At 47.8% G+C, this 24606-nt stretch overlaps 2 protein-coding genes and 1 pseudogene across 5 annotated transcripts; 1 reads left to right on the top strand and 2 right to left on the bottom strand.

Annotated features, from left to right (window-relative positions):
• Window positions 1–1273: 1273 nt before the first annotated feature.
• On the bottom strand, window positions 1274–2445 carry LOC116462066 (large ribosomal subunit protein eL32-like; annotated as a pseudogene).
• CCDC65 (coiled-coil domain containing 65) lies at window positions 2427–19222 on the top strand. 2 transcript variants are annotated; one of them, XM_032144188.2, is made up of 8 exons: window positions 2427–2816; window positions 3292–3459; window positions 13367–13536; window positions 14351–14489; window positions 15659–15856; window positions 16067–16285; window positions 18285–18437; window positions 18523–19222. In XM_032144188.2, exons 1-8 carry the CDS (start codon window positions 2685–2687, stop codon window positions 18796–18798), a joined length of 1455 nt encoding a protein of 484 aa, XP_032000079.1. In that variant the 5' UTR covers window positions 2427–2684; the 3' UTR covers window positions 18799–19222. The 2 variants fall into 2 exon arrangements, with proteins under 2 accessions (XP_032000079.1, XP_058289375.1); XM_058433392.1 differs by lacking the exon at window positions 2427–2816 and having other exon boundaries at window positions 3396–3459; window positions 13325–13536.
• An 89-nt stretch (window positions 19223–19311) lies between these two features.
• On the bottom strand, window positions 19312–23898 carry FKBP11 (FKBP prolyl isomerase 11). 3 transcript variants are annotated; one of them, XM_032144189.2, is made up of 6 exons: window positions 22659–23898; window positions 22404–22469; window positions 21919–22006; window positions 21581–21614; window positions 21137–21207; window positions 19312–19614 (listed from the first exon to the last, which is right to left on the bottom strand). In XM_032144189.2, the coding sequence occupies exons 1-6, from the start codon at window positions 22782–22784 to the stop codon at window positions 19337–19339; spliced, it is 663 nt and encodes a 220-aa protein (XP_032000080.1). In that variant the 5' UTR covers window positions 22785–23898; the 3' UTR covers window positions 19312–19336. The 3 variants fall into 3 exon arrangements, with proteins under 3 accessions (XP_032000080.1, XP_032000081.1, XP_032000082.1); XM_032144190.2 differs by having other exon boundaries at window positions 19312–19554; XM_032144191.2 differs by lacking the exons at window positions 22404–22469; window positions 22659–23898 and adding an exon at window positions 22132–22376 and having other exon boundaries at window positions 19312–19554.
• Between the last annotated feature and the right edge of the window lie 708 nt (window positions 23899–24606).

Raw genomic sequence — 24606 nt, 5'->3', positions numbered from 1 at the left:
CAGACTGAAACATTGACTCTTCTTGGACCTTGAGCTGGCTGGCTTTTAGTCTAGAACTACACATCGGTTCTCCTAAATCTCCAGCTTGCTAATTGCAGATCTTGGGATTTCTGAGCCTCCATAATAACACCGATTGCTTATAATAAATAAATACACACATCCTATTGATTCTGTTTTTCTGGAGAGTTCTGAGTAATGTATTATATTTCACATTTAAAACAACTTTTTTTGGGCACATGTTGCATATCACATAATTCGCTTTTTTTTTTTTTTTTACAGCTAATACAAAAAATTAGCTGGGTGTGGTGGCGGGTGCCTGTAATCCCAGCTACTTGGGAAGCTGAGGCAGGAGAATCGCTTGAACCTGGGAGGTGCAGGTTGCAGTGAGCCGAGACTGTGCCACCTCACTCCAGCCTGGGCAACAGAGAAAGACTCAGTCAAAAAGCGGGGAGGGGGAGGGAGAGAGAGGGAGAAAGAGAGAGAGAGAGAGAGAGAGAAGGAAAGGGAAGGGAAGGGAAGGGAAGGGAGAAGAAAAGAAAGTAATCTACTTTCTGTCTTTATAGCTTGGCCTTTTCCGGATATTTCATATAAATGGAAGCATACAATACGTAATCACTTGTGTCTGGCTTATTTCACTGAACATAGGGTTTTTTTGGCTGGGCATGGTGGCTCACGCCTGTAATCCCAGCACTTTGGGAGGCCGAGGTGGGTGGATCATTTGAGGTCAGGAGTTTGAGACCAACCTGGCCAAGATGATGAAACCCTGTCTCTACTAAAAATACAAAAATTAGGCAGGCATGGTGGTGCACACCTGTAGTCCCAGCTACTCAGGAGGCTGAGGCAGGAGAATTTCTTGAACCCAGGCAGTGGAGGTTGCAGTGAGCCGAGATCATGCACTGCACTCCAGCCTGGGTGACAGAGTGAGACTCCAGTCTTAAAAAAAAAAAAGGGGGGGGGGGGGCGTTTGTTTGGTTTGTTTTTGTTGTTGTTTCTTTTTGAGACAGGGCTGCTCTGTCACCCAACTGGAGTGCAGTGGCTTGATTATGGCTTGACCGCTGGAGTTCAGGTGATCCTCTCACCTCAGCCTCCTGGGGTAGCTGGGACAACAGGTATGCACCACCACGCCCAGCTAACTTCTTTTGTATTTTTTGTAGAGAAGGGGTTTCGCCACATTGCTCAAGCTGGTCTTGATCTCCTGGGCTAAAGCGATCCTCCCGCCTCGGCCTCCCAAAGTGCTGGGATTACAGGTGTGAGGCACAGCACCCAGCCTGCATATTCTTTTTGAGGTTCATCCACATTGTAGCTGGTATCCATAGTTTGTTCTGAATAATATTCCATTGTATGGACGTAGCATATTTTGTCTACTCATTCACATGTTAATGGACATTTAGGTTGTCTCCAATTTTTCCAATTGGGCTATTATGAGTGAGACAGGTAAGAAAATTCCTGTGCAAGTTTTTGTGTGTATACATGCTTTCATTTCTCTTAGGCAGATCCCTAAGAGTGAAATTATTGGGTCACATGGTAAATTTATGTTTAACATTTTAAAAAATTGCCAAACTGTTTTCCAAAGTGGCTACACCATTTTACATTTGTACCACCAATATATGAGGGTTCTCGTTTCTCCACATTCTCTCCAACACTTATCTTTTTAAAAAAAGGTTTTTGTTGTTGTTTGCAGTTTTTACAGTTTTATTTAAACACAAAACATGCACATGAGCTGTCTACTCATTTTCTTTGCTGCGCAGCCTGGGATTGGGGTTGGTGACTCCGATGGCCAGCTGGGCAGCTCTTTTCTACGATGGCTTTGCAGTTCTTGGAGGAAACATTGTGAGCGATCTCAGCACAGTAAGATTTGTTGCACAACAGCGGCACTTGCAGCTCCTTGACGTTGTGGACCAGGAGCTTCCGGAAGCCACTGGGCAGCATGTGCTTTGTTTTTTTGTTGCTCCTATAACCAATGTTGGGCATCAAGATCTAACCCTTGAACCTTCTACGAACCCTGTTGTCAATACCTCTGGGTTTCCGCCAGTTACGCTTAATTTTGACATATCGGTCAGACTGGTGCCGGATAAACTTCTTGGTTCTCTTTTTGACGATCTTGGGCTTCCCAAGGGGTCTGAGGAAGGTTTATAAAAGTGCACTGAGGGGAGGCTGAGACAGGAGAATTGCTTGAATCCGGGAGGCGGAGGTTGCAGTGAGCCGAGATCGTGCCCAGCCTAGGCGACAGAGCGAGACTCTATGTCAAAGATAGATGATAGATAGATAGATAGATAGATAGATAGATAGATAGATAGATAGATAGACAGATAGATAGATAGATAAAATGCACTGAGGAGACAGGTTTTTGAGAGTTAAAAGGACCCTCTCAAAAACCGACCGCGGTCCTCCACTGGGTAGGGGGCGCTCCAAGACAGGGACTCTTCTAGCCCGTTGCCTCTCCATATTAGCGAGATCCTCGTTGCTAGGAGATTAGACGCGTCTCACCGTGGGAGAGAGAGCTCAGCCTCACTGATAGCCGGGAGTCTCTCTTGTTCAAGGGCTGAGATCTCAGGTCCCACAACCGCCCACAACGAGGGGCAGTTCTGGAAAGCCCCTTTCTAGGGACATTTTTCTTCTACGCTCTATAACGCGGGCCGAGGCAGGCCGAGGCTTCTTTCCCGGATCCAATCCCCTGCCCCTCCATGCCTAAGAAAGAAAAAATGGCCAAGACGCCCCTGTCCGATGAGGAGCAGCTGCTTCTGTTTCAGCAGAAGTTGCTGGCAGAGGAGGAGATGGCCAAAAAGAAGGAGAGGCTCCTCAGCCAGTTCTTGAAGGTGATGGCCTTTTGCATTATGTCCTGCTCAACCCCATCCACCCCCTGCGCTGGCCCTGTCACTGAGGAAACCTCATTTTCATCCTGACCTTCCCTCCTCCGGAAATCCTGAGACCCAGATATACTTAGAGTTCAGGCAACATTGTTTGGGAGGCGGGAGTGTTCTCTGCGAAGCATGGAGGGGGTGCGTGGTATACAGCTTGGCAATCTCTACTGAATCCCAGAAGTGGGACCGTAGGTCCTGTCAGCTGTCCCAGCTGTCTGGAATGCTGATATTCTCCCTGGAGATGGGTCATTACAAACAACATCCTACTCTGATGCTCCCACCCTGAAGGAAATTCACCCTTGCCCTCCCTAAATGCCATCAGGCCGTTCCCATCGAAAAGGGGTAAGGTGTCAGCTGACTTAAAGAGTGATCTTGTTTGTTGTACTGAAAGGCCCTGACTTCCTGGAGGTATATTTATTCCTTCACACAGGACAAGCTGGCCAAGGAGGAACATAACAGTGCTCTGAACCTTAATAAGATTAACACACAGTGGAGAACTGTCCTTCGGGAAGTCAAGACCAGAGAGCTTCATAAGGACATTGAGATCCTCAGCCAAACATTTGAACGAGTGGTGGACTGTAAGGACAATGTCATCAAGGTAGGCACTCTTTCCAAGGAAACCTTGAGTGTGGCTTCCTGACCTCTTAATAGAACGAGCTTAGTGAATTAATCCATCTTAAAGCCCTCACAAGACACAGGCTGTGAGAAAGCCAGGCTATTGGTAATAACGGTTTTCACAGAAATAAAAAATAGAATATTGGGCTGTCTTTCATCCCTCTCTCCCTTAGAGGAGCCACTCTCCTTGTCATCTATTGCCCAAAACCAGTACTATCCAATAGTAGAGTCATAAGGCACAGTAGACATCACCCAGTGACTTGAAATGAGCCCCACACCTTCATTTCAATGTCAGAAGGCTCAGTTCCAGAGGGGAACTGACTTGCCCAAGGTCACATAGCTAGTCAGTGAGAGAACCAGGACTCCAGCATGTGTTTATTGATTCCCACTGCAGTGCTCCGTTCAACTAAATTGTTTGGCCTCTTGATTCAACTTCAGTGGCCCTGGATAAAGTTGAGAAGATCTCCATGGGTAAGAGCAGTTCAGGATTTCTAAGCAATTCAATCAGCCATCCTTATGCTCTTGGGAGGTTCTTGAGTTCTTGATTCCATCCTATCTCTTCTTCTAAGGGATTTTCTGTACCCCTTCTTTTGTCTTACTTTTAATATTCTGCCTCCATTTAATGCCTTCTCCTTAGTCTTTTCCATTATTTATTTATTTATTTATTTATTTGAGACGGAGTCTCGCTCTGTTGCCAGGCTGGAGTGCAGTGGCACAATCTCGGCTCAGTGCAACTTCCGCCTCCCAGGTTCAAGTGATTCTTCTCCCTCAGCCTCCCGAGTAGCTGTGACTACAGGCGTGTGCCACCACGCCTGGCTAATTTTTTTATCTTTAGTTGAGATGGAGGTTTCACCGTGTTGGCCAGGATGGTCTCGATCTCCTGACCTTGTGACTCACCCGCCTTGGCCTCCCAAAGTGCTGGGATTACAGGCATGAGCCACTGCGCCCAGCCAGTCTTTTCCATTTTAAACAAAACAAAGCCCACAGTAACAGCAAAATATACATTGCCAACATGGTATTCCCCCTCTAGAAAACACACATTTCTCTTTCATAGCCTAACCCCTGGGGAAAAAGCTCAGAAGATCCTGGGCAGCTTCCAGAGATAAATATTAAGAGTCCTCAAATTTGCAATAACCATTATTCATTAGAAGTCCACACCCCACCAGTTATACCTTATGGATTTTTTTTTTTTGAGGCGGAGTTTCACTCTTGATGCCCAGGCTGGAGTGCAATGGCACGGTCTTGGCTCACTGCAACCTCCGCCTCCCGGGTTCAGCCTCCTGAGTAGCTGGGATTACAGGCATGTGCCACCATGCCCACTAATTTTGTATTTTTAGTGAGATGGGGTTTCTCCATGTTGTTCAGGCTGGTCTTGAACTCTCGACCTCAGGTGATCCGCCCGCCTCGGTCTCCCAAAATGCTGGGATTACAGGCGTGAGCCACCACGCCCAGCCACTGAGGAGTTTCACTCTTGTCACCAGGCTGGAGTACAGTGGCGCGATCTTGGCTCACTGCACCCTCCGCCTCCTGGGTTCAAGCGATTCTCTTGCCTCAACCTCCTGAATAGCTGGGATTACAGGCATCTGCCACCAAGCCCAGGTAATTTTTGTATTTTTTTTTTTTTTTTTGAGACGGAGTCTCGCTGTCGCCCAGGCTGGAGTGCAGTGGTGCGATCTTGGCTCACTGCAAGCTCCGCCTCCTGGGTTCACGCCATTCTCCTGCCTCAGCCTCCCGAGTAGCTGGGACTACAGGCGCCCGCCACCTCGCCCGGCTAATTTTTTGTATTTTTAGTAGAGACGGGGTTTCACCGTGTTAGCCAGGATGGTCTCGATCTCCTGACCGCGTGATCCGCCCGCCTCAGCCTCCCAAAGTGCTGGGATTACAGGCGTGAGCCACCGCGCCTGGCCCAATTTTTGTATTTTTAGTAGAGACGGGGTTTCACCATGTTGGCCAGGCTGGTCTGGAACTCCTGACCTTAGGTGATCCACCCACCTCGGCCTCCCAAAGTGCTGGGATTACAGACGTTAGCCATCGCGCCCAGCCCATACCTTACGGATTTTTAAGAGGCTTTTTCAGACACTTATTGGAAGTTATCAAACACTTGATAAGAGGCAGGCACGGTGGCTCAAGCCTGTAATCCCAGCACTTTGGGAGGCCGAGGCAGGCGGATCACGAGGTCAGGAGATCGAGACCATCCTGGCTAACACGGTGAAATCCCGTCTCCACTAAAAATACAAAAAATTAGCCGGGCGTGGTGGCGGGCGCCTGTAGTCCCAGCTACTCGGGAGGCTGAGGCGGGAGAATGGCGTGAATGTGGGAGGTGGAGCTTGCAGTGAGCAGAGATTGCGCCACTGCACTCCAGCCTGGGCGACAGAGCGAGACTCCGTCTCAAAAAAAAAAAAAAAAAAAAGAAGCACTTGATAAGAACAGCAGTGTTCATTGCCTAGTGTTCCATTATTGTAATGCTAAGTTTGTGGGAGTTATATATCTCGTACTGCTCAAGGTCATCGCCAAGATCTGATTTTTCACAAAAAATATTTGCAACCTCAGGCATGAATGGGTTAAGGGAAGCTGAGTAGTTGGCCAGGTTCACCCCGAGACAATTAACTTCTTCCCACACAGCAGCCTCACAGCTTACGATAACAGTTCTTGCTTAGGTAAATCACACACTGTTAATATTAACCACCTTCAGGGTCATTCCTGAATAAGACTACACATATTAAATGTGGAAATGTTAGTGATCCTCACTATCTCTACTTCTTCACTTCCATTTTACCCTGTATCCCACAACATCTGATTTCTACCTTTCTCTAGGAAACTGCTCGGGTAAAGGCCACTGGTTCAGAATTGTGGCTAATTTTCATCATTTAGTCTTTATCTAACCTAACCTCTCTATGGCACTGACATTTTTGGTCATGCCCTGGGTCTTGAAATTCTCCTTTGGCTTGCATGACACCATTCTGTCATTTTTCCTACCTCTGGGACATAAATCATTCACTCCAGTGAGTTTATCTTCCTCTCTCCATCCTCTGAACTTTAGCATTCTCCGGATTTCTGAGTCTGGCCATCTCACCCTTTAACCAGTTTTCTAGGGCCAGACAATCTTACACATTACCCTGGCTTTATTTTATTTTATTTTTTGAGACAGAATCTCACTTTGTTGTCCAGGCTGAAGTGCAGTAGCACGATCATAGCTCACTACACTCAAGCTCCTGGGCCCAAGTGATCCTCCCACCTGAGCAGTTGGGACTACAGGCTCTCACTACGACTGGCTAAACTTTTAAATTATTTTTTAAATTTTTAGTAGAGACAAGGTCTCGCTGTGTTGCCCAGGCTGATCCTCCCACCTCACCCTCTGGAGTAGCTGGGACCACAGGTACACACCACCTCACCTAACAAATTTTTAAATTTTTTATAGAGATGCAGTCTCGTTATGTTGCCCATGCTGGTCTTGAACTCCTGGCCTCAAGCAGTCCTCCCACTTCGGCCTCCCAGAGTGCTAGTATTACAGGCATGAGCCACTGGGCCCAGTCCATCCTAGATTTTGCATCTATCCCTGACCTCTGTTACTAAGTGTTGTATAAGTCGTCTACTTTAAAGTAGTCTTCAAAGCTATACCCTGCTGTCCTTTTCCACTGTCCTCCTGTAGTTGAGACCTGGGCATCATCTCTAACCTAAACTGTTAGTAATAGTTTCCTGTTTTCCACCCTTCACATTGAACTGCCTCTGGATTCTCTGCAGAACTACCAGGATGATGATGATGATGATGATGATTATTATTATTTATTTTATTTTATTTTTAGACAGAGTCACCCAGGCAGGAGTGCAGTGGCACAATCTTGGCTCACTGCAACCTCTGCCCCCTGGGTTCAAGTGATTCTCCTGCCTCAGCCTCCTGAGTAGCTGGGATTACAGGTGCATGCCACCACGTCCAGCTAATTTCTGCATTTTTAGTAGAGACGGAGTCTCACCACGTTGGCCAGACTGGCCTCTAACTCCTGGCCTCAGGTGATCCACCTGCCTCGGCCTCCTAAAGTGCTGGGATTATAGGCATGAGTACCAGGATTATCTTTCTAATGCAGAAATCTAATCCTGTCACTCCACTGCTTAAATCTTAGTGGTTCCCCCATCTACAGGAAAAAATCCAAACTCCATAGTAAAAACATCAAAGCCCTCATGATATGGTTCCTACCTGTACTTTTCTTTTACTTTCTTTTCTTTTCTTTTTTTTTTTTTTTTTTGAGATGGAGTTTTGCTCTTGTTGCCCAGGCTGGAGCGCGATGGTGCGATCTCGGCTCACCGCAACCTCCACCTCCTGGGTTCAAGCAAGTCTTCTGCCTCAGCCTCCCAAGTAACTGGGATTACAGGCATGTGCCACCATGCCCAGCTAATTTTGTATTTTTAGTAGAGACGGGGTTTCTCCATGTTGGTCAGGCTGATCTCGAACTCCCCACCTCAGGTGATCTGCCTGCCTTGGCCTCCCAAAGTGCTGGGTATTACAGGCGTGAGTCACCGCATCTGGCCTCTGCCTACCTGTACAGCCAGCCTTGTTTCTTACCTGTGCCTTTGCACATGCTATTCCCCGTATCTGGAACTCTCATCTCCATTTCTTCTCCAGTCATCCTGGCAAACTTTCTTATTATTTTTATTTTTATTTATTTTTTTGAGACAGAGTCTCATTCTGTCTCCCAGGCTGGAGCGCAGTGGAGCGATCTCAGCTCACTGTAACCTTCGCCTCTCGGGTTCAAGCGATTCTCCTGCCTCAGCCTCCCAAGTAGCTGGGATTACAGGCGCGCACCATGACACTCAGCTAATTTTTGTATTTTTAGTAGATACGGGGTTTCGCCATGTTGGCCAGCTGGTCTCGAACTCCTGACCTCAAATGTTCTGCCCACTTCGGCCTCCCAAAATGCTGGGATTACAGGCGTGAGCCACCACGCCCAGCCCCGTTTTTTTTGTTTTGTTTCTGAGACGGAGTCTCACTCTGTTGCCCAGGGTGGAGTGCAGTCGTGCAATCTCTGCTCACTGCAATCTCCACCTCCCAGGTTCAAGTGATCCTCGTGCCTCAGCCTCCTGCGTAGCTGGGACTACAGGTGTGCGCCACCATGCTGGCTAATTTTTGTATTTTTAGTAGAGACGGGGCCTCATCATGTTGGCCAGGTTGGTCTGGAACTCCTGACCTCAGGTGATCCACCTGCCTCAGCCTCCCAAAGTGCTGGGATTACAGGAGTGAGCCACCATGCCCGACCATCCTGGCAAACTTTCATTCCTCCTTCAAGAGTTGATACAAATGACATCTCTTATGAAGCCTTTCCCAGTGCTTAGTCAGATGTAGGCACTCAGTCCTTTATATCTCATCGTCACTCAATAAATCATCAACCTTAGAGCAATTTCCATGTTATGTTGTGATTTTCTATTTATGTAACTCTTCCTACTAGACTGTAAGCTCCTTCGGGAGCAGTGGGCATATCTTTTTATCTCTGAATCCTCAACATCCAGCCCAGTGCTGGTGCGTAGCAGGGGTTAGGTAAACATTTGTTGAGTGAGTGAATAGTCTTCCATTATCAGAACCTATTTCATAAGATCCTTTTATCATTGTAAACGTATAAGGTAAAAGCTATCTCTGTGTAGAGGTCATGGTAGTTTACAATGAGTGGACTCAAGGTGCCTGGATCATGTGGGCAATTCCGTAAATGCTTTTTCTGTCTAATCTTGTTTTACTTTTTTGAAGGTAATACACTCAAATGATTCAAAATTCAAAAGAAAAAAAGGTTATATAGAGAAAAGTTCCTCCCCACCAGTGCCTTCCAGGTACCCAGTGTTCCTTCCAATAATTCTAGTTTCATAAGGAAACTTTTTTCTTTTTTTACATAAATGATCATATTATATACTATTCTGCACCTTGCTTTTTTCACTTAATAATACATCTTGGAGGCCGGGCACAGTGGCTCATGCCTGAAATCCCAGCACTTTGGGAGGCCAATGCAGGCGGATCGCTTGAGCCTAGGAGTTCGAGATCGGCCTGGGCAACATGGTAAAACCCTGTCTCTACTAAGAATATATAAATTAGCCGGGCGTGGTGGCATGTGCCTATAGTCCCAGCTACTGGGGAGGCTGAGGTAGGAGGATCACCTGAGCCTGGGAGGCAGAGGTTGCAGTGAGCCGAGATTATGCTCATATATATATGAGATTGTTCCATATTTTCCCGTAAAGAGCTTCTTATTTTACAACTGCATAGTATTCTGTATTGCAGTTTAACACATTACTTTGTCTTCTGTATTTTTATTTTGGTAATTGGATTTAGATGCTTGGCGATGTTGTATCAAGAGGTACATATGGCCTAGCTCTCTTTTTGTGATGTTAGCAGCTGTTGATCCATTACATCATTGGGAGATGCAAAAATGCTTATTTTTAAAATGTTTAAATTTTATTTTAGAAATGGAGATGGGGCCAGGCACAGTGGTTTATGCTTGTAATCCCAACACTTTGGGAGGCTGAGGCAGGCGGATCCTTTGAGCCCAAGAGTTCGAGACCATGGCCGGGCACGGTGGCTCAAGCCTGTAATCCTAGCACTTTGGGAGGCCGAGGTGGGCGGATCACGAGGTCAGGAGTTCGAGACCATCCTGGCCAACATAGTGAAACCCTGTCTCTACTAAAAATACAAAAAAAAAAAAAAAATTAGCAGGGCTTGGTGGCGGGCGCCTGTAGTCCCAGCTACTCGGGAGGCTGAGGCAGGAGAATGGCATGAACCCGGGAGGCGGAGCTTGCAGTGAGCCGAGATGGTGCCACTGCACTCCAGCCTGGGGGACAGAGCCAGACTCTGTCTCAAAAAAAAAAGAGTTCGAGACCAGCCTGGGCAACATGGCAAAAACCTGTCTACAAAAAAACTTAAAAATTAGCTGGGCATGATGATGTGTGCCTGTAGTCCCAGCTACTAAGGAGGCTGAGGTGGAGGATCAATTGAGCCTGGGAGGTTGAGGCTGCAGTGAGCTGTGATCATGCCACCTGACCCCAGCCTAGGTGACAGGACAAGACCCTGACTCAAAAAAAAGGAAATAGAAATAGAGATGGGGTCTGGATGTAGTGATCCAGTAAGAAAAAAAAAGAGAGAAAAAGAAATAGAGACGGGGGCCTCACTCTTTTGCCCAGGTTAGTCTCAAACTCTTGGCCTCAAACCCTTGCTTCAGATGATCTTCCTGCCTCAGCCTCCCAAAGATCTGGGATTACAGGTGTGAGCCACTGTGCCTGGCCTGACTTTCTAATAGTATTATTCATTTTTTGTTCATTAGCTTGAGTATTTCTGAAAAGAGATACTTCCCCTCATTTTCTATTCAATTACTCAGAGCTATAGTTTATATAGGAAAGGCAAGATAAATGCTTGATTCTTTCTCTTGCCTTTATTTACCAGTTTTTTAAAAAATTGGTTGTCTGGTATCCTCCAGTGATAACTGATTAAAAAAAAACAAAACTTCTGGCTGGGCACGGTGGCTCACACCTGTAATCCCAGCACTTTAGGAGGCCGAGGCTGGCGGATCACAAGGTCAGGAGTTTAAGACCAGCCTGACCAACATGGTGAAATCCCATCTCTACTAAAAAATACAAAAAATTAGCCAGGTGTGGTGGTGTGTGCCTGTAATCCCAGCTACTCTGGGAGGCTGAGGCAGGAGAATCACTTGAACCTGGGGGGAGGAGGTTGCAATGAGCCGAAATTGCACCATTGCACTCTGGCCTGGGCGACAGAGTGAGACTCCATCTCTCTACTAAAAAATACAAAAAAATTAGCTGGGCATAGTGGCGGGCTCCTGTAGTCCCAGCTACTCAGGAGGCTGAGGCAGGAGAATGGCGTGAACCCAGGAGGCGGAGCTTGCAGTGAGCCAAGATCGCGCCACTGCACTCCAGCACTCCAGCCTGGGCGACAGAGTGAGAAGCCGTCTCAAAAAAAAAAAAAATTCATGTGCACTTGGCTTCTCACAGCATGACTGTTAGGCTCCTGGAGGGACCATCCTAAGAACAAGCATTCTAAGGGGCAGGAAGCAGAAACTGCCAGGCCAGCCAAGGGTTATGCCTGGGACTGGCATAGTGTCACTTCCACCATATTCTATTGACCCATGTAGTCATAGGGTCTGCCCAAATTCAAGGAGCTGGAAGAAGAGACACCACCTTTTGATGGGGGAGTGGCAAGGTCACATAGCAGAGAATTGTAGGATGGGAGATATTGCTGTGATTTTCTTTGGAAAATCTGCCTCAGTGAGGCACTTCATGTTGATTCCTGGGTCCTTCTGACATGACCCTTTTGGTCTTTTATAGTTTCTTTGTTATCTTTTATGGTAAGATACCCCAGGTTCTGCCGGGCGCGGTGGCTCATGCCCGTAATCCCAGCACTTTGGGAGGCCAAGCCGGGCAGATCACAAGGTCAAGAGATCGAGACCATCCTGGCCAACATGGTGAAACCCTGTCTCTACTAAAAATGTAAAAAATTAGCTGGTCGTGGCGGCATGCATCTGTAGTCTCAGCTACTCGGGAAGCTGAGGCAGGAATCGTTTGAACCTGGGAGGCCAAGGTTGCAGTGAGCCAAGATCGCGCCACTGCACTCCAGCCTGGTGACAGAGCAAGACTCCATCTCAAAAAAAAAAAAAAAAAAAGATACCCCAGGTTCAACTTATTTTCTGCATCAGACCTCAAAGCACCCATTTCTCCAAGAATCCCTGATTCCTTTCAGTGGTAGCTACATCACTATAAATGTTAGTCGTCCACAGGACACTGGCTGGCTTCATGGGGCTCTTTGCTATCACTTTTTTTTTCTTTTTTGAGATGGAGTCTCGCTCTGTCGCCCATGCTGGAGTGCAGTGGCATGATCTCAGCTCACTGCAAACTTGGCCTCCCAGGTTCAAGCGATTTTCCCGCCTCAGCCTCCTGAGTAGCTGGGATTACAGGTACGCGTCACCGTACCAGCTAATTTTTGTATTTTTGTTATTTATTTATTTATTTATTTATTTTGAGACAGAGTCTCGCACTGTCACGTGGGCTGGAGTGCAGTGGCACAATCTCGGCTCACTGCAACCTCTGCCTCCCAGGTTCAAGCAATTCTTCTTGCCTCAGCCTCCCGAGTAGCTGGGATTACAGGCGGCTGCCACCGTGGCCGGATTTTTTTTTTTTTTTTTTTTTTTAGTAGAGATGGGGTTTCACTATGTTGGCCAGGCTGGTCTCGAACTCCTGACCTCATGATCCACCCGCTTTGGCCTCCCAAAGTGCTGGGATTACAGGCTTGTGCCACCATGTCCAGCATTTTTGTATTTTTAGTAGAGACAGGGCTTCACCATGTTGGTCAGGCTGGTCTTGAACTCCTGACCTTGTGATCTGCCCACCTCGGCCTCCCAAAGTGCTGGGATTACAGGTGTGAGCCACCGTGCCCGGTCTTTTTTTTTTTTTTTTTTTTGAGACAGGGTCTTGTTCTGTCACCCAGGCTAGAATGTAGTGGCATGATCACAGCTCACTGCAACTTTGAACTCCTGGGCTTAAGCAATCCTCCTGCCCAGGCCTTGTGAGTAGCTGGGACTACGGCCTGGGTAATTTTTATGAGTTTTTTTGTTTGTTTGTTTGTTTTTGTAGAGATGGGGGGGTCTCACTATGTTGCCCAGGCTAGTCTTGAGCTCCCAGGCTCATGTAATCCTCCCACCTTGGCTACCCAAAGTGTTGGGATTACAAATGCGAGCCACCTTGCTCAGCCCTTGCCATCACTCTTGCTTTACACAAGAGTGAGAAGGACAGCCAACGTTCTTAAAGCCAAAGAATTGGCATTAGGAGCAAAGAAAAATCTGCCAGCTGAATATATTTTTATTTTCTCACAGAGATGCTATTCAGCTGGAATGGTAACTCTCTTTCTGGCCTAGTCTTTAGCTAAAGACCTGTCCGAAGCCGAGGAGCAGTACGCCCGTGCCCTGCGCAGCCACTTGCACAATGTTGACCAGCTCTTGGCCCTGCAGAGGCGCCGGCTCAGTCTCCTGGAGGAAAGTTACAACATGGAGCTGGAAGCCCTAACCAAGGAGTTTGAGACAGAAAGGTATGGGGGCCTAAGAGAAGATGGGGAATTGAATCCAGGGGAGTGCCCAGAGTCTGGGTCAAGGAGTTGCCTGTAAGCAAGTGGCTAGTATCTTGGAGCATCCCACATTGATTATCACAGGACCCCCAGCACAGAATATCTTGGTTCCTTTTAAACAAACTCGGGCTTAAGTTTGCAGCTCTAGCTTCCCTTTACTCACATCAGGCCCCTGTCTGTGTACCTTCACCACCCACTTTCTTCTTTTTTTTCTTTCACTATTTTTTTATTTTGTTTTGTTTTTTCAAGACAGAGTGTCGCTCTGTTGTCCAGGCTGGCATGCAGTGGTGCGATCTCAGCTCACTACAACCTCTGCCTCCCGGGTTCAAGCAATTTTCCTGCCTCAGTGTCCCCAGTAGCTGGGATTACAGGTGCGTGCCACCACACCTGGCTAAGTTATTGTTTTACTTTTTTAAATAACTTTTTTTTCTTCTTTTTAAATTTAACTCCTCAAATTCCTTTTACCAACTACCCACTTTCAACTATGAAAATCCTACCCATTTGGCAGGGAACAGGGATGGGAGAGAGACTTCTCACTGTAACCTTTTGTACTTTTTTTGTATCACATGAATGTATTACCCATTCAGAAATCAAAATAAAATAACCCTATTCATTCTTTCTAGCCCTAAAAAGAATAGCGCCTTCCCTCTCTCTTTTCTCCATCAGTACCTAAGAGTTTGTACCATTCACATAGATTTATTACATACTGCTTTGAATTGTCATTATTGGTCAATATCCCGTATCCCTCAGAGCAGGGACAGTGTCTTGTCTCCTACAGGAAGACAATTATTGACCAACATGAGAAAGAGATTCACTATCTACAAGATATCTTCATGGCCATGGAGCAGAACTATATAGATTCTGAGTATGAAAGCAAGCTGGAGTTCCAGAGCATGTGGAATGATCTCAAAAACATGGTATGAAGGGAGAGTTAGATAGGCAAGAAGTGGGAGGAGGTGATAGAAAAATGCTCAAGGAGGCTGGGCACAGTGGCTCACACCTGTAATCCCAGCACCTTGGGAGGCCAAGGCAGGAGGATCACTTGAGACTGGGAGTTCAAGACCAGCCTGGGCAACATAGGCAGACCCTCCCCATCTCTACCGGCCCCCCCAAAAAAGAAAGAAAATAGCCAGGCATGGTAGTGTGCGCCTGTGGTCCAAGCTACTTAGGAGGCTGAGGTAGGATGATCGCTTGAGCCCAGAAGATGGAGGCTGTAGTGAACTGTGATAGCAACACTGCCCTCCAGCCTGGAGGAGGGCAGAGCGAGACCCTGTCTCAAAAAAAATTAAAAAAGAAAAAAGAAAAATGCTCAAGGCTACTAGAGGTAGAAGAGACCCCTTTAGCCAACACAGTCAATGTAACATCTATTGCCCCTGTAGGTATCCCTACTGCTTTTTGTAATTTTGTGAAAATTAGTTGGGAGGGAGGACCATTCTAAAATGTCAAGGGAATGCATTTTAGAGCTAAAAAGCACCAAGGAGATCATCTGGCTTCACCCCTGTGATTTTCAGATGAAGAAAGTAAGGCACAAGTAAGTAAAATGATGGGCCAAAGTCATGCTGCTGGTTTGTGGTAGAACCAGGAGAATCTAGGTCTCCTGCCCTTTGATCCAAAGTACTTTCCACTGTCCTCGAGGCTGCAATCTTAGCCAGCCCACAGACCTAGGTTTGGGTATGGAGTTCTTTGTTTTTATTTACCCCACAGTGTTTTATAAAATTTTTTGAATAAGCATCCTACACTTAAAAATTGGAGATTTCATAAAAACATCTAAATTTTCAGCTCCCCTTGAAAAATTTAAAGATCTGGCAACACTGGGCCACATTTCCAAATGGCAAGGCTCACGTGGAGCTCAGTGGCTGCCTCTCCTCCTCCCAAATGCAGCATTTCCTCTCCAGTTCACCACAGGCCCCACCCGGCCCACAAAACATATTTATATCATCTGCCTGGTCTTGTGTAGGCATTTTCACTGGAGACCTCTGTACTAAACTATGCTACAAACAGTTCAAGAGGGTGAGATTCCTGGTGGAAGTGAAAGGGCACTAATAAGGTAATTCCAAACATTTGCTATTTTGGGGTCACTTGCTAGAATTTAGAAGAGAAGCACTTTCTAAGACTGCACCTGGAAAACACAGTAGAAGATCTGTGGAGAAAGTTCCAGGATGTACTCAAGAATTACACTGATGCCACGGAGGATCGAAAGGCTGCCTTTGAGACCCTGCAGGTGAAGGATGAGAAGAGCTCCAAAGAGATTGAAGTACAGATGAAAAAAATACGGAAACTACAGGTTAGTATAGCCACCTGGAAGTACTCACTGCTTTAACTGCTCTATTATTCCCTCTTTTGCTTCCCCTCATTTCTCCTGGGCCTCATCACTGATCATTGGTTGGAAAAAGATGATATGCTCTGATTTCACTCCCCAGGCAGCCCTTTTACCTGTCTCACTGAAGACCCTCAGTTGGTCAAGTGTTTCCCCTAATCTACTCTGTTCCTCTAGGATGCCATAACTATTTCAAAAGGCAAGATCATGATACACAGCCGTGAGAGTGAAGATGAGAACCGGTATATCCATAATGACAAGGAATTGGTCCTTGTACAACTGCGAAAACTTAAGGCCCAAAGGACTCAGGCCCGGGCAGCATCCCAGAAGAACTTAGTCAAACTCACCCTGGAAAGTAATGCCACCCTCAAGGCCCTGAGAAAGATTGTTGATAAGGTAACACAGGGGAGAGGACAATCAGAACAAAGTCAAGGAACCTGCCTCCCTGCAAAGTGAAAGGGATTTGGAAAGGATAGTGGGGGCTTCTTCCTGCTTCCTGGCTGAGTGGACACTTGGAATACCTTTTTTATTCCATGTTTCCTCCCCTCTTACATTAAATTAAGTTTATTTATTTATTTATGTATTTCTACAGATGCGGTCTCACTGTGTTGCCCAGGATGGTTATGAACTCCTGGCCTCAAGCAGTCCTCTTGCCTTAGCCTCCCAAAGTGCTGGGATTAGAGGCATGAGCCACCCTGGTGAGCCCCTTCCTACTTTTTTTTTTTTTCTTTTTGGTGAGACAGGGTCTCACTCTGTCTCCCAGGCTGGAGTGCAGTGGCGCCATCTTGGCTCACTGCAACCTCTGCCTCCTGGGCTCAAGCATTCCTCCCGCCTCAGCCTCCCCAATGCACAGCTAACTTTTGTATTTTTTGTAGAGATGGGGTTTCGCCATGTTGCCCAGGCTGGGTCAAACTCCTGGCCTCAGATGATCTTCCCACCCTGGCTTTCTAAAATGCTGGGATTACAGGCATGAGCCACTGCGTCAAGCCCCCTCTTACATTTTAATTAATTATTATTATTTTTTTTTGAGACAAAGTCTTATTCACTCTGTTGCCCTGGCTGGAGTGCAGTGGCGTGATCTTGGCTCGCTGCAACCTTTACCTCCCCAGTTCAAGCAATTCTCCTGCCTCAGCCTCCTGAGTAGCTGGAATTACAGGTGCGTACCATCACGCCGGGCTAATTTTTGTATTTTTAGTGGAGACAGGGTTTCATCATGTTGGCCACGATGTTCTCGAACTCCTGACCTCAGCGATCCACCCACCTTGGCTTCCCAAGTGCTGGGATTATAGGCGTGAGCCACCGCGTCCGGTCTACATTTTAAATTGAAATGAACTGGCCAGGCATGGTGGCTTATACCTGTAATCCCAGCACTCCGGAAGGCCAAGGTGGGAGGATTGCTTGAGCCCAAGAGTTTGAGACCACCCTGAGCAACATAGGGAGAGCCCATCTCTACAAAAAAAAAAAAAAAAAAAAAGCTGGGCATAGTGGCACATGCCTGTGAGCCCAGATGCTTGCGAAGCTGAGATGGGAGGACCACTTGAGCCTGGGACATTGAGGCTGCAGTGAGCCAGGATTGCACCACTGCACCCCAGCCTGGGTGACAGAGTAAGACCCTGTCTAAAAAAAAAAAAAAAAAAAAAAAAGAATAATGAATGAGTTTTGGCTGGGCGCAGTGGCTCACACCTGTAATCCCAACACTTTGGGAGGCTGAGGCAGGCAGATCACCTGAGGTTGGTAGTTCGAGACCAGCCTGACCAACATGGAGAAACTCCATCTCTACTAAAAATACAAAATTAGCCGGGCATGGTGGCACGTGCCTGTAATCCCAGCTACTCGGGAAGCTGAGGCAGGACAATCGCTTGAACCCTGAAGGCAGAGGTTGCGGTGAGCCGAGATTGCGCCACTGCACTCCAGCCTGGGCAACAAGAGCGAAACTCCATCTTTAAAAAAAAAAAAAAATGAGTTTTTAAAGAAATGAATTATTAATAATGAATTATTTTTTTTTTTGAGACAGGGTCTTGCTCAGTTGCCCAGGCTGGAGTGTGGTGGCACCATCTCGTCTCACTCCAACCTCTGCCTCCTGGGCTCAAGTGATCCTTCCATCTCAGCCTCCCCAGTAGCTGAGACTAGACATGTGCCACCATGCCTGGCTTTTAAATAATTTTTTGTAGAGATGGGGTCTTCTTATGTTTCCCAGGCTATGAATTAATTTTACAATAAGAAAATACTTGGAATAGTGTGTGTTACATGGTAACCTCCATTTGCTATATGTATTTATTGCTATTGTTTCCCACTTGGATGAGTAGCTTCCCTGGGTTCAAACAGGAGAACCAACTCCACTAGCTTCCCTCTCCACTCCCTTTCCTAATATAAACTCTCTTCCGGCTTCAAATAGGGTGAAAAGATCCTTAAACTTGCTGAAATATGTAGGAAATTTGAAACCGAGGAAGAAAAAGTGCTGCCTTTTTATTCATCAGTATTGACTCCTAAGGAGCAGGAGGGGATTCAGGAGAATAATCTAGAAGAGCTTACTGAGGAGCTCACCAAGGTAAAGCCTGGGGGATGGTGGGGCATTGGGCAGCATTTGCTAATAGGTCTCGCTGCACACCTTCTCTCTGTAACTCCACTCCCAGGTGATGGTGGACTACATAGGAATGGAGAATTTCTGGAAAAGGTACAACAAAGTGAAACTGGAGCAACTGAGCCTCCAACACAGACGAGCCCAGCTGCTAGATATCAATGGGAAGCTGCGGGAGATGCTGAAGCAGTACTTGGATGGCATCTCAGTGAGTGACGAAGTGCTGAGCCAGCTCAACCCACTCTTTATAGTCAACTATCAAAGCAACTTACCCCAGCCCTTGTCCATACGTATAGCCCATCCAGGTGATAAACAACATCCAACCACTTAAAATATAATTGAGGCAGCCCACGTGTTCTTCCACAACCTGTGATCTAAGGAAAAAAAATCTTTCAACTCCTAAAGATTTTTTTTTTTTTTTTGAGAAATGTAGGGATGTTGCTATTAAAAATTTCCATGGAGTTTATGAGCTCCTTATATCTTTTCCATATTGGACAGAGCAGTTCTCTTTGAGGACACTAGGAACACTGTGGTCCCAGGCAATAGAGAGAACAGCTAGGCAACTACCAGGAGACTCACTGCTCAATTAAGCATCCCTCCTCAGAATCAGGGCACCATGAGAGCCAAAACCCATACCTTAAGGACCTAGAGATCCTATAGGAAGACTCAAGACCAGGTCCTTAAAGTCAGGACAGCAAGAGGAGGCCAGGGGAAGAGGTGATCCAGGGCCTACAACCACCCCCATGCCAGGCAAGATGCAACTCACAATGCTTTTTTCCTCAGCCCTTTACCTCATTCTCACTTTCAAAGTCAGTCTCAGAAAGTATCAGATGAAGAATGCAAAGAAGTTTTTAAACATTTATTATTTATTATTTCTTTTTGCTCTTGTTTCGTTTCTCTTCCTTGAGCTTCTTTTTGGAGACTTTGGGTCTATTGGCCTTTCTGTATAGGTGATACCCAATGAGGCCCAGGAGGGCTGGCACCATGGCCATCCCTACCAGAGGCAAAATACCCTTCACCAGCTTTAGCCAGTAGTTGGCTCGGATTAGTGCAATCAGCTCCACGTCATACTGCACCACTGCATCCGCTGGAGAGGCAGAGGGGTGGAGAGGGTTAGACTCTCTGCATTTTATCCAGGGCTCAGAATCTGAATGAAAATAGGGAGCGTAGGCCACAGCAAAGCCAACAACTATGAAGCTGACAAGGTTTAAACGTGGGGTTGAATTCCTTTAGACAAGAGTAGAGGAGGATTACGAGCAGAGTCCAGTGATAATCATGTTGACCCCAACTACACATGTGGCTTGGGTCCAGTGACAAGTCTTTGAATGCAGGAAAACTTTCTGTGAATATGAAACGTACAGGCTCTTCTCCATTTGTAAGTGGGAGAACCCTCTATACTAACTACTAATTTATCATATTTCCAAATAACCACACGGACAGAGTCTTTGCAGGGCTGAAATTAAATGGATTTAAACTAGACTTTTAAAAATCAACCAACCAATGAGCACATTCAACGTGATTATGAGATAAGAGGAGTTTCAACATAAGAGCTGAAGAGGAAGAAGGATGAGGAAGCTGCTTAAGAAGTAAAGGGGCAGGTGGAACAGAAATGAGTGGGCAGAAGAGGTGCAAATAAGCAGCACTGGGAATGGGGAGGTAATAGGGCTTTGGGTAAAAGAGTTTCTCCTTGGTCCCCCTACCCTCCTTCCAGGCCTTCCTCTAAGCTGGAACTAGGATAAGAATTACGACCCCAGCCAGGCACAGTGGCTCATGCCTGTAATCCCAGCACTTTGGGAAGCCGAGGCAGGCGGATCACCTGAGGTTGGGAGTTTGAGACCAGACTGACCAACATGGAGAAGCCCCATCTCTACTAAAAATACAAAATTAGCCGGGCGTGGTGGCGCATGCCTGTAATCCCAGCTACTTGGGAGGCTGAGGCAGGAGAATCGCTTGAACCCGGGTGGCGGAGGTTGTAGTGAGCGAAGATTGTACCATTGCACTCCAGCCTGGGCAACAAGAGTGAAACTCCGTCTCAAAAAAAAAAAGAAGAAGAAGAATTATGAGCCCAGCACTCTGTGGAGTACAACACATTTTAACTAATAGAACATTTGTTAGAACTGAAAGCAAAAGATATGCATCTTGGGAAATCTGTCCATCTCAATGCTTCAAAAATAGACATCAGCAGTGACCAATGATGGCTTTTAAAGTTATGGGGTAGACTTGGCTTTAACAGTTGCTTTTTGTTTTGAATTACTTGACTGTGATTATTTTTACTGTCTTCCCTGATGGAGGCTGAAAGGAAGAAGGGGGGTGGCTGTACAGCTGACACAGCGTAGAGTTGTAGAAAAGGGCAGGAAAGAAGTCCAGTGTTCTGGGAAAGGTGGTGGCACAGGCAGCAGACCCATGTGGCCCAAGCAGGTCTCCTCCCTAACAAGTTACTGGCTGCTGGAGGTCATGCCAGGTGGCCTCATCAGGTTATTTGTCTTTAGTCCCCGTTGGTGGTATGAGGAGGAAAAAAGTGGCCGTGTAGATGGAGGCCCTAGCCACTCCTATCTGTCTAAACAAACTTGGTCTGGACCGTCTCAAGCATCAGACAAAGTATATAGCTCCTTATAGCTCTTAGGGACTGGGTATTTTGATGGCCTGAGAGAGAGTCCTAGTCAGATTACCTGGGACAGATGGTGGAAATCCCCGTTTTCCATAGGCCAAGTGAGAAGGAATGATTGCCCTTCGCTTCTCTCTGAGGGAAGGAATGTCAGTCACAGCCAGAGGCAGGAGAGGTAGGCCAGCAGCCTCAGTCCAGCTGAAGCTTCTCCAGCAAAACCCCCTGGATCTTCACACCCAAAACACGAACTTTTCCACCTGAACACCAAACAGGCTGGACAGCAAAGGTGTCCATCTCCCCATGTGCCTCAACTCTCCCAACAAAAGCAACAGCACAAGAGGCACAGAGGCTTTGAATGCCCTCAGGGGTCCCACTGACTTGGACCTGTCCAGTGGGAAGCAGGATCCTTTATTCCACATTCTCCTGCTTCTTAAGGAGCGAGGATGGCAGAGAAAGCCTCTACCCATGCAAAGGGGGTACCCAGGCCCACCCCTGCCCAGATACTCACCCCACACACATGTCTAGAAGACTCTGCTCCAGACCTTGAGGAAGAAGACACAACTGAACTGGAAGCTATCCACCTTCCCCAAATCCCATGACATGAAGATCAAAGTCTTCCTCCTCCATCCTCAACTGGCCTTTCCCTCACTTCTTAAATCTCTGGCTTCCAATAGTGTTTGGGACAAGTAGAGTACTAGAAGTGAGGTTTGAACCTCAGGAGGTAACTGGTAGAGCCCTAGGGTCTTACTCATTTCAGGGGGGATTTCTAGGGCAGCTTTGGAGCTGAAGAGGCTAAGAAAGGGCTTAGGTTGGGAAGAGGTGGAATGGGAGGCACAGGTCACATACCTGGAATCACCTGCTTTTGGCCAAGTTCTATAACCAGAGGGTCTCTGGTTAGGGAGGTGTCAATAATACGTCCATCTATCAAGCTTCCCTGGGGGGAGAGAGCATCAAGAGCATACACCTAGCACCCTCTCCCTCCCAGCAGGCGCGCAACACACACCTGGACCGCTGGGCGGCGGCAGCCCCCTTAGAGCGGCAGCCTAGCGTTCCCCTTACCGCTGTAAGGAACAGGAAGCCCCAGAAGGCTGGCGCTTCTCGGAGATCTCTCCACCCTGCACTTCTCCGTGCCAGGTAGGAACTGGCAGAAAAGCAAGGAGGGAAAAGAGGCACGGAAGAGCAACGTCTCTCCCCTCGCCACGTGCTCGAGGACCCCAGAGCCCCGAGTTTCTTCTCCCGAACCGCTTGCCACGTGTCCAAGCCAAAGCTGACGTGTTTCAGCAGGGCGCCGCCCCCTCCCAGGCCCCGCCCCGGCCCCCCAGACCCCTCACCGTGTAGTGTATGTGAAGCGTGTCTCCGAAAGCAGCGGGCTCGGCACATGGTTCTGGGGGCTCCACCTACGATCGGACTACAGGGGTCACGGATGCTCTCCCAAAGATCCCGTTCTCGCCCCTAGACCCGGCACCACCCCCAACTCAGTTCCCGCACTTCCTCTCCTCCCGGCTCCCAGGTTCGTTGAGATCCCCAGTATTACCACCCCACAAGGCTCGACCCACTGGGGCTGAGGGTCGGGACTATCTCCTCACCAGGGTCTCCACTTGGAGGGTCCGGACGGGACTTTCGGTTTCGAGCCCAGCCTCAGCCCGGCACACCGCCGCACTGAGCAGCAGCAGCAGCAGATGGAGCGGGAGGAGTGAGGGGCGCAGGGTCATGACTGGGCGCGGGGCAGGGAGCCGGGGCACCAGGACAGGCTGTTCGGGTGGCGGCAGCTAGGACAGCGTTCCCGCGGCGCCCAGGCCAGACTGGACGGGACGGGGCGGGGCGGGTCGCGATGCTAGAGCTCCTCCTCCCGCAGCCCTTCCTCCACCTTGTCCCCACCTCCGAAAGGGAGGAGGCCGAGGGGCGCCCTCTGTACCCTCCAAGATCCGGAGGGCGCAGGTTCTGACGCGTCCGTTAGACGTTCTGTCCCATAACGTGGGTTGGGCCAAATAATAGCACCCATTTACGATTACCTACTGTGTGTCAGGAGCTAGTCTCTAATCCTCAAAACCACCCTGAAAGGTCAGCATAATTGTTTCCATTTTACAGATAAGGCACAGGGTGCTCAGGATGTGCCCAAGGTCATCAGGCTAGGTGGTGACAGAGACAGGATTCAAACCCAGAACTGCCTGAGTCCAACGTGGTTGCTGTCTGCTCTACCCTCTAAGTTGTCTCCTTGTGGCTATCCTGGCAGTGTCTGGCTGGCAGACCCCACCCAGGCAGTTGTCTCATTCCTCTCCGACCTCCAACTACTTCAGCTTGAATTTCTGGAGGTTATAGATCCAAATATCCGAAAGAAGGCAGGGGGCTGTCCTGTCCTATCCCTGTCCTTTGAAAAGCTAGCTGAAAAGAGCAAGGAGCTGTTGTCCTGTAAGAACAGGGTAAATCCCTGATCTTTTCCTCTGGTGCTACTATTTCCTTTCTCCTTCATCAACAAACTTCTCAAAGGGCAGCACACGTAACCCATTTATGTTTGTGTAAAGACTTCATTTTTTTTTTTTTTTTTTTTGAGACGGAGTCTCACTCTGTGGCCCAGGCTGGAGTGCAGTGGTGTGATCTCCACTCATTGCAACCTCCGCCTCTCAGGTTCAAGCGATTCTCCTGCCTCAGCCTCCCAAGTAGCTGGGATTACACCTGCCACCATGCCTGGCTAATTTTTGTATTTTTAGTAGATAAGGGGTTTCACCATGTTGGCCAGGCTGGTCTCAAACTCCTGATCTCAGGTGATCCGCCTGCCTCGGTCTCTCAAAGTGCTGGGATTACAGGCGTGAACCACTAGACTTTTTTTTTTTTGAGGAGGAGGAGTTTCGCTCTTGTTGTCCAGGCTGGAGTGCGATGGCACGATCTCGGCTCACCGCAACCTCTGCCTCCCGAGTTCAAGCGATTCTCCTGCCTCAGCCTCCCGAGTAGCTGGGATTACAGGCATGCGCCACCATGCCCGGCTGATTTTGTATTTTTAGTAAAGACAAGGTTTCTCCATGTCTGTCAGGCTGGTCTCGAATTCCCAACCTCAGGTGATCCACCCACCTCGGCCTTCCAAAGTGCTGGGATTACAGGTATGAGCCACCATGCCTGGCTCACTTTTTAAAACAGTTTTTTTTGTTTTTGTTGTTGTTTGTTGAGATGGAGTTTCACTCTTGTCGCCCAGGCTGGAGTGCAATGGCACGATCTTGGCTCACCGCAACCTCCACCTCTCGGGTTCAAGCGATTCTCCTCTCTCAGCCTCCCGAGTAGCTGGGATTATAGGCACCCACCACCACGCCTGGCTAATTTTTGTATTTTTAGTAGAGATGGGGTTTCGCCATGTTGGCCAGACTGCTCTCAAACTGCTGACCTCGTGATCCGCAGCCTCAGCCTCCCAAAGTGCTGGGATTACAGGCGTGAGCCAATGCGCCCAGCCAACAGTCTTAACTGTACTCATTCTTCCAATCCATCTGTAACAACCTAGACTTCCTCCCTATCTCCTGTTTCTGTTAGTGGCTCTGCTACCAGCAT

Source organism: Hylobates moloch, unplaced genomic scaffold (genome assembly GCF_009828535.3).
Source record: "Hylobates moloch isolate HMO894 unplaced genomic scaffold, HMol_V3 SCAFFOLD_22, whole genome shotgun sequence".
NCBI lineage: Eukaryota > Metazoa > Chordata > Mammalia > Primates > Hylobatidae > Hylobates > Hylobates moloch.
Note: the sequence above shows the minus strand (reverse complement) of the source record. Positions and strands in the feature narration are given on the sequence as shown.